Source organism: Hyposmocoma kahamanoa, unplaced genomic scaffold, assembly GCF_003589595.1.
Source record: "Hyposmocoma kahamanoa isolate Upper Pololo Valley unplaced genomic scaffold, ASM358959v1 119, whole genome shotgun sequence".
Classification (NCBI taxonomy): Eukaryota; Metazoa; Arthropoda; class Insecta; order Lepidoptera; family Cosmopterigidae; genus Hyposmocoma; species Hyposmocoma kahamanoa.
Window position 1 is genome coordinate 281,534 of NW_020653409.1, and position 8,721 is coordinate 290,254.

At 40.1% G+C, this 8,721-nt stretch overlaps 1 protein-coding gene across 1 annotated transcript in view; it reads right to left on the bottom strand.

The window, feature by feature from the left end:
* LOC113239981 (dynein heavy chain 3, axonemal-like) overlaps nt 1-8,721 on the bottom strand; it is a 67,014-nt gene that overhangs the window by 44,264 nt on the left and 14,029 nt on the right. Inside the window, exons 6-12 of the mRNA XM_026477171.1 lie at nt 8,296-8,503; nt 6,262-6,723; nt 5,512-5,723; nt 2,934-3,124; nt 1,272-1,456; nt 786-1,048; nt 162-274 (exon numbers count right to left, since the gene is read on the bottom strand). Of these exons, the coding sequence (XP_026332956.1) occupies nt 162-274; nt 786-1,048; nt 1,272-1,456; nt 2,934-3,124; nt 5,512-5,723; nt 6,262-6,723; nt 8,296-8,503 (1,634 nt within the window). The remainder of the gene's footprint in view (nt 1-161; nt 275-785; nt 1,049-1,271; nt 1,457-2,933; nt 3,125-5,511; nt 5,724-6,261; nt 6,724-8,295; nt 8,504-8,721) is intronic.

The following is an 8,721-nucleotide window of genomic DNA, read 5'->3' on the forward strand; positions in this document are numbered from 1 at the left end:
CAATGCCAAATAAAATATTTTAAACTTCATTCAGCGCTTTTAACTTTTGTTTTGACTACACTAAACTTGACATTAAGGAAAGTGAGGTCAGACTTAAACCCTTATTTTGTATTTACCAGCTATCGTATCCCTCGTAGAAGTCATGCGCAGTATGCCATAACTTGTAAAAAGGCTCGATGCCAGCGAGCATGACGCTGAGTCCGAAATACGCTGACACTTCTTGATCGAGCAGTTGTTCCTCGTTTATTATGAACTCAGCCTCGTATTTGTCATCCTGCAATTTAAGGAGAATGCTGAGGATATTGTGGGATTATAAAGTAGAATGATGAGCGATCTAGACGTTTAAAAAACTTATAATGTGAGGCGAACGCTAACGCCTTACGGATTTTTTCTTGCAAAACATGTTACAGAAATGACACAGACTAAAAAACGAGAAATATCAATTCTAGAAGACTGGCTTCAGCAGGAGTAGTAATTTTGGATCCCAAAGTAAGTTCTCATATTCATCTCAAAGCCGTGTCCTTTGTCATCTCAGACCGTCATTTGTACTTAACAAAAAACTCATTAGATCTCTGGCTTCACCGTTCCAGTAAGCTGAAATTCTCACCCATTTAAAATTAGAGAATAGATTGAGGTTTAGAACATTTATCAAATTATCTTGGAATTATTCTGTCTGAAATATCTTTTTAAATTCTAGCTGGGTAGACAAACACATCTAGCATTCTCACTCTCAATAAACTTGGAAGCGGTTCGTACATTTAGACTCGAGTGTAGGTGTTACTTACCGTCAAATTCTTTTGAATCTCATCCACTTTTGCAACCGTCTCTTTTAGCAGATCCAAATTCAACAAAGGCGGATCAAACCTCCGGAACAATTCTAATTCTTTCTCATGTGCCTTCAACTTCTCTTCGAAGATTGTTTTGGTGTTGCGAAGCTTGTCTTCCGCCATGGTTTTCTTTGTACTGAGGGTCTTGAGAGTTATATCGATGGTGTCTTCCATATCCGACGGCCAGAGGAATACTCTTGTGTTCAGGTTTATGTCTTCGACTGGAAAATAAGCCAGTTTATCATATAATTTATCCCTTCTCGGGGCATATTCAACACTGATTATTATTTCAGTAATATTAGTGAAAATTTGGAAATGGATTGGTGTTTAGTTAAGTAGTTCGTTTAGGGATAGGTTAGCCTGTAGAAACAGAATACTTACTATTTATTGAATGTGATTAAGTCAAGGGCTAAGTTTATGCATAAAATGATCAAAAAGTCTCACATTGTAAATGTGCATGATTCATAAGAAACATGACATATTCTACAGTAGTTCTGGCTTTCTCCCGGAGGTCGAACATGGCGCAGTCGCGACAGTCCTGGATGTAGTTGATCAGCTCCACAAGTTGCTGAGTTGTTTCTGGGCTTTCGCCGGCACGCGCTGCCATTTCTTCGTAAATATTGCAGATGCTGTAAAAATAGGTTACGTACATGTAAATCAATGACTTGACTACCTTAAGTTGTCTCTAGATATGCCTTTGGCAGGTTTTATGTTAAGTATTGTTACAGTGATGACCGTTCCATTTTCCGCAACCCCAAAATCACAGGGGGATCAAGCTAATCATTATACAAATGCATAAATTTTCCTATTGAACGACGAAGATATGTCAATTGAGGTAATGAAATTATCGGACAGAGAACCAAGGTCATCCACATAACTGGTAGAATAAGCAGCTGACGAGTGCTGGTCACATCTGTCGTAGATAGCACATGGGCGAATAGAGTTCTTGAGTGGAGATCACGACTTAGTTAACGTAGCGTGAGACGTCCTCCGGCCAGTAGGAATGACGATCTGTGAAAAGCTGCTGGCAGGCAATGCATGGGACAAGCTGAGGACCGGGCAATCGCTGAGGATGATGATGTAACATAAGCTCTATAACCTAAGTCGCAAAGTCTACTCTCGACTAGCTTGTACTACTCTTCTTCTTCCTGTCCTTATCCCATGAATAAATGAAGACTATATTCAAATATCAAAGCCGTCCAAACGGCTCGCCGGCAGCCTTGTTGCCGTTCAGTCAATGTGACCGTCAATGTGCGGGGCGTGGTGCGGGGTCTACAGCTAAGGAGGAGCGGAGAGTGTCCGTTCTCGTTACTTTTTTATTCTCTGTTCATACCTAATACTCTTCTCGTCACACGACTTTCTTCCCTCCGCATGCCATGTTCAAACCACGCTAACCTATTACTCCTCATCTTTTCTGTTTCTGGCACCTATTTTAAACTTTCCCTGACATACTCATTCCTTATTTTGTCCTGTCTCGTCACTCCACACATCCATCTCAACATTGGCATTTCCGCTGCATCATGCACAGTTAGTTCATCCTCCCCTTTGATTGCCCAATATTCTGATCCATACTACAACAGGTCTAGTCATGGTATTGGTAATTTTCCCTTTAGCTTAAAGGGCATTCACCAATCGCAAACGGTGCCTGTGACCTATCGCCATTTCATCCATCCTGCACTTATCCTGTTCTTAACGTCCCGGTCTATCTCGCCGTCGTTCTATATCAACGAACCGAGGCACCGAAAATCATTTGATACATCATCTGAGGCAATATTGGTAAAACCCTAGGCACCGCCGAAGTCGAGGAAAAGCTGTTCGGTTTTCGACTGGCAACTCCTCAACCTGATACTCTCCTGTCTTACTTGCTATTTTGCCAGTCTACTCTGGACCACAAGTGCGTCCTCCCTGACAAGAACAATGTCCTCGGCGAACAGCATGCACCGGGGGGGGTCTCTTCTTGTATGTCCGATGTTAGGGCATCCACAATCAGGAGAAACGGATAGGGGCTTAAAGCCGATCCCTGGTGCCAGCCCACAGTCACATTGAACTCGTATTACTCTTTCTTCAAAATTTATTGGGAACCATAATGATATTTCGAAAACTTACCTTCTATTCCACGTTCGGTTAACCTTTATGAAATGATCAACGATGTACTGCCGTAGCCCGTTGACGATCTCCCACAGGCAGTCGTTGACCGGACCACAGTCGAGCAAGATCATATTCAGCGGTATATCTCGGCGGAGAAAGAGAATTTCGTCGCGGAGGCGCTCGTACATTACTATGCGGGCTGAAAAGTCCTGGTAGAGCATAATAAAGGAGATTGTATCAACACAAATTGCGGTAGTCAATGGCCCTTCAAGCGAGGATTAGTGACCACGCCACCAAACTTGGGTTATATGCTTGTAAACTTTCTTTGGCTTACATAACGTGACCATACGTCACGCTTTGAGTGGGATAGACCCGCTTTTAAGCATGTGTCCCGCTGTCCCCAATATATAATAATAATGTACTGGACAATGTCCGGCTTTGACAAACCAGACTACTAAAAAGACACCAGACTACACAAGAATTGATTTTTTTAATCATTAGACGTTTTGTAAATATCATAAACATGCATTTTATTTTTAAAATAACGATAAATTTACAGGCGTCCCGTTCTGAGGTAATAAAATAAAGGTCACGTTAGGCATACATGTTTAATGTTGAATAATGCTGTACCAGAAAAGCACATTAATTAATAGGTCTCAAACTATAGAATTGAGATAAAAATTAATCCATTCTTCCAATAAGTATCCCGGTACTAAAACCTAGATCAGTTACACATTTCCGAAGTTGGTCCTGTCGGGAATGGGATACGGGACTTCCTCATCTTGTGCTGAGTTGAGCCGTCGAGATTGTGATTTATTATCATAAATATTAGATTTATTGTTTATCTCTTGCTACCGTACATGTTTTGCTACCGTGATATTACAATATACGGTCAAAAAGTCGTTTAAATCCAATACAAAATCCGCAAGAAGTAAATAAATTCCTAAGATTTGCTGGCTCTATCTGTAACTCAGATGGTAAGAGCAGTAGCCACGATGAGATGACTGACGCTGGTTCATGTCCAGGTCCGTGGCCTTACTTAGGGTTCTTATCTACTGAAAATCAGTGTTCGGAACGCATTGCGTTTTCCAGCAAATAATAATAACGCAGATACTCAACATAGTCCAGAAAACCTATGTCACGGGTGCCATGGACACACATTTAGACAACCACAAATTACATCCAAACACACGAGAGAAGTACATGTAGGCCATACAAATATTTCTCCCGGCCCGGGAATAAACCTGGGACCTCTGCGTGGCAGTCCGACATGGTAACCGTTCGGTCACGGAGGCAGTTGGCAGCAAATGCTGAGTTTGTGACTATTTTGTTACCGCGGCTGGCAACACACAAAGTACTTTTATATCTAATGTTCTTTTTACCGTTTGTGTGAATAGTTCGTGTTTTAATAATAATAAAAAAACATTTATTTCAGATTAATTTAATTTTTTATATATTGTTTTTGTCTTTTAGTTTCATTTATTTATTTATTTTTGACGTTATGTTTTGATGATGCTTTGTTTCGTTTTCTTGTTTCCCTGTCATTGTAGTAAACAAATAAATGTATTTTGCTTCTTTTCTTCTTTCAGTCAGATCGGAGGACTTTTTCTTTGTATTTATTCGATCTTTGTAAAAACAATAATAAATCTAATATTAATTATTAAAAACTATAAAAATTCAACTCTGTATTGGTTACTATACTGGTCTGCCAAGCAAAGGGGGTAATATTTGTAGTAGGCCTACACGTTTGTTTCTGTCCTAAGTTTGGGTGTAATTTGTGGTTATGTTTGTGTGTATCCATGGCACCTGCGATACAGGGTTTCTCTAGTGCGGGGCATATGAGTGCGTGGGTTATTCTGCCGTAAGCCAACTAAAAGTGACAAAATATTTTTTTTGAGAATTATCAAAAAAAACCATAACCCAGTTTTGGAATATTGAAAACGTTTAATGGCAAATTCCGATAGTCGAACACGTTAACTATTTTTAAATGTTTTTAAAATAGGATATACTATAATCTTTTACTATTCAACCATAATATAAGATATATTTGACCATTTCTCACTTAACCACGTTTTAGTTAGTGGACGGCAGTATTATTATTATAACGGTTACCTATTAGAAGTCCGAAATGACATTCTCCAGAAACAACGTTTGCTCGAATTTTCATAATCTCGAAAGTAATTTTGAGAAAAAAAATTTTTTATTTTAAACCTAACTTAACCTAACCGAACCTAATCGTGTCTTTTCGATAAACATCCAACATATCCTGAAAGAACAACGGTTTTGTTATAATTCGGTTTTCGGGGTAATGAAAATTCGAACAAACTTAGTTTCGGTCAAAATAAATTCGAGTTTGTGATAAGTTACCCATTATTACAATAAATATTTCGGAAAGTTCCAGAAACCAACCAGCAAATTGATGTCAAGAATTATTGCTAAGTATATGTATATGTAACCATTGGCTCTATAAGCAAATATTAATAAAAGCCCCAAATAGGTAAGCATCCTTCATGATCCAGCCCGAATGAACCAAGATGGTTAATAAGGTCAAGTGGAGGATTATCCAAGACCCAACGAGGCATACGTAACAAACTACCTTAAGATATGGAGGCGGTTCCTGTCCAAAGAACTGCAACAATTTCGTCTTGGCGGTGCCATCGAGTATGTAATAGAACGTTTCATATCGATTTAGGAAAGCAATAGGTCCGGGTCTGTTGGCATTGAAGTGACGTACGCTCGTGTTTATTGCGTCTTGCATGTACGGTTCGTCGGGGTATACGGATAGCAGATATGGGCGCCGGTTCGCATCTGTAATAAGTAGTGATCGGAATTGAGGGAGATAATTTAGTAAAACTAAACAATATTAATGATCATATATTTTTTTATCATTAGACAATATTACATACGTTGCTCTGATCCCAAAGTAAGTAGCTAAAGTACTTGTGTTATGGAAATCGGAAGCGACGACGGTACCACAAACACCCAGACCCGAGGTAATATAGAAAAGTTAGTTTTCTACACTGACCCGGCCGGGGATCGAACACGGAACCTCCGAGATATATATTTATATTTTGTATGTATGTATGTATATATACCTAGTCAGGTCATAAATTCTGTCACATGTTTAATATAAAATAATTGAAACAAGTTTATTCATTATGTAACCATTTATATACCAAAATGAACTTAACAAAACATAGATTCTTATGACACTAAAGTTTATTCAAAATGACCTCCGTGATTTTGAATACAAGCTTTCAATCTGCGCGGCCAGTTGTCTATCGCAGCACGAACGAGGTCCATGTCAATATCGGCGGCTGCGTTAATCAAGGATGTCTTGAGTGACTCCAAATTGGGATGAGGCTTTGAGCACGCCTTTCCTCCAAGTATTGCCATATCTTGTAATCTAACGGATTCAAATCTGGACTGGAGGAGGGCCAGTCTTCGTGCCGGATGAAGTCGATTTCACGCGCCGCCAGCCAGTCTTGTGTGCTCTTCGCTCTATGAGCTGGCGCCGAATCTTGTTGGAATACCCAGTGCCTGTTATTGAACATGGTATGAGAAACAGGTTCCACAAGGTTCGTCAGGACTGTATTTTGATACACAACTGCATTCGTTCTTACACCTTTCTCACAAAAATGTACCTCTGTTAAGCCCCAATAAGAAACTCCCAACCATACCATGAGCGAGGATGGAAAATGACCTCGTTGGACACGCGGAATACGGTTGCTCGCTTCTTCACTACTGTGTGCGTATACCTTATCATTTTGTTTGTTGTAGCTCTCTTCTACGGTAAAAATTTTTTCATCTGAAAAAAGAATTTCCCGATATTTTTTTCCCGCGTACCGCTTCAACAAAGCGCGGCATCTCTTCAGTCTCAGGTCCATTAGACGAGCATTCAAACGATGTCCTGTTTTTCTTCGATATGCCCGAAGCCCTAAGTCTTCATTTAACACCCTTTTCACCGTGGTTCTGCTTAACCCCATCTGAAGGGCCAACAGTTTCTGCTTACGTTTGGGATTTCTTTGAATTCGCGCCTTCACAGCTTTTATCACTGCTGGAGTCCTAACAGACCGAGGGCGACCACTTCTGACCTGTCATCTACACTAGAGTCTTCATTGTATCGTTTGATGGTACGATAAACGAATCTTTTGGTTATATTCAAATTTTTCAGTATGTCAAAAATTTGAATTGGCGCGTAACCGCAACGATGCAACGCAATAACTGCAACACGGTCTTCTTTAAGCGTCCACTCCATATTTAAAAATGAGTAAAATTCTAAAAAGTATACATTTTTATTTTCATGAACAATTCGAAATTCGAATTCAATAAACTTTTTTGTGGCCAGCATTCTAAAAGAAAAGTTTTTACTGTGTGACAATACTTATGACCTGACTGTGTATATACAGACGGAATTTCTTATTTGTGTAATTTATTATATATCTTTCTCATTCTCTTTTGCACGCTTTTGCCCGCTTGGAACCTTAGCTCTCACTGCCCTGGGTTGGCTGGAAGAGATCTCTTTTAGATCTTTTTTTAGCAACCGCATAACTACTAACTTAGATACAATATTTAGAAGCTCAGTGGCAGCACTACTGTCGTGACACTTTTGCAGTCACAATCAACGAACCATGAATTATTGAAGCGCTACAGACGCGCGGCTGCCGCGTCACTAGCGCTAATTTGAAAGTAAGTGATAATTAAATAATGATATTAAACTTTGAGTTTACTTCGTAATTTCTTGCTTAAACTTAGGCATAAGTCGTTTTATAAATACGAAAAACTTGCTGTTAACGCGTACACGGTGATGACATCTACCGGAAAGTATGCACAACATCGATGAATGTTTAACGTTCTTTTGTGGTTACAATTTTTTAATTTTGAATTGTATCGAGGTTCTCACACGGCAGATTCCTAACAGACATTCTTTTACAATATACAAATATTTATTCAAGTGAAAAAAAAAACCATTCATGTCGCCCCATGTTGCCTAGAAGCTTACTAAAGGCAGGAAGCGTGTAAAGAAAGAGAAGATAAGAGGCTGACCACAGCGACACACACACTAACGCTCACACTCAACACTCACACTCAACATAGCCCCGCACTAGGGAAACCCTGTGTCGCGGGTGCCATGGACACACACATAGACAACCACAAATTGCACCCAAACTCACGAGAGAAATAAATGTAGGCCATACAAATATTTCTCCCGGCCCGGGAATCGAACCTGGGACCTCTGCGTGGCAGTCCGGCATGGTAACCGTTCGGCCACGGAGGCAGTTACTAACACTTGCTTAACTTACTTTGAGTCAAATTTCGTTTTATAAATCTCAACCCTAGCCACAGTAGGTAATGCCGAACGATAATTAAAACAACTTACCGGGATACATCATTTTATCCACAGTCGGCAAATGTGCGTTGACATTTATAATCGTATGGAACCATTTCATAATGAGCACGCGCGTTTGGTCCAGAGTCGGTTCAAAAGTTAGATTCGTGCTTCCCGCATGTGCAACGACCTTAATCCGTAGGAGTGGATTATTTATAAACCTATAGTCGTGGTATTCTGTACCGTAGTTGTTGCCTTCCTGGAATTTTTATTTTTTAGTAGCAGTAGAGTTCGTCCAGGGAAGTATGCCACCTTACCGTCAAGTACGGGAAGTACCGTCACAAGTCGTGTGCTTGATGGTAAGTGACACGTCTTAACAATTGCAATGCCACTTTAAATCTCAAAGATCTGAGCGGTATTGCATTTACCACACGCACGCACGCACGCACGCACGCACGCACGCACGCACGCACGCAC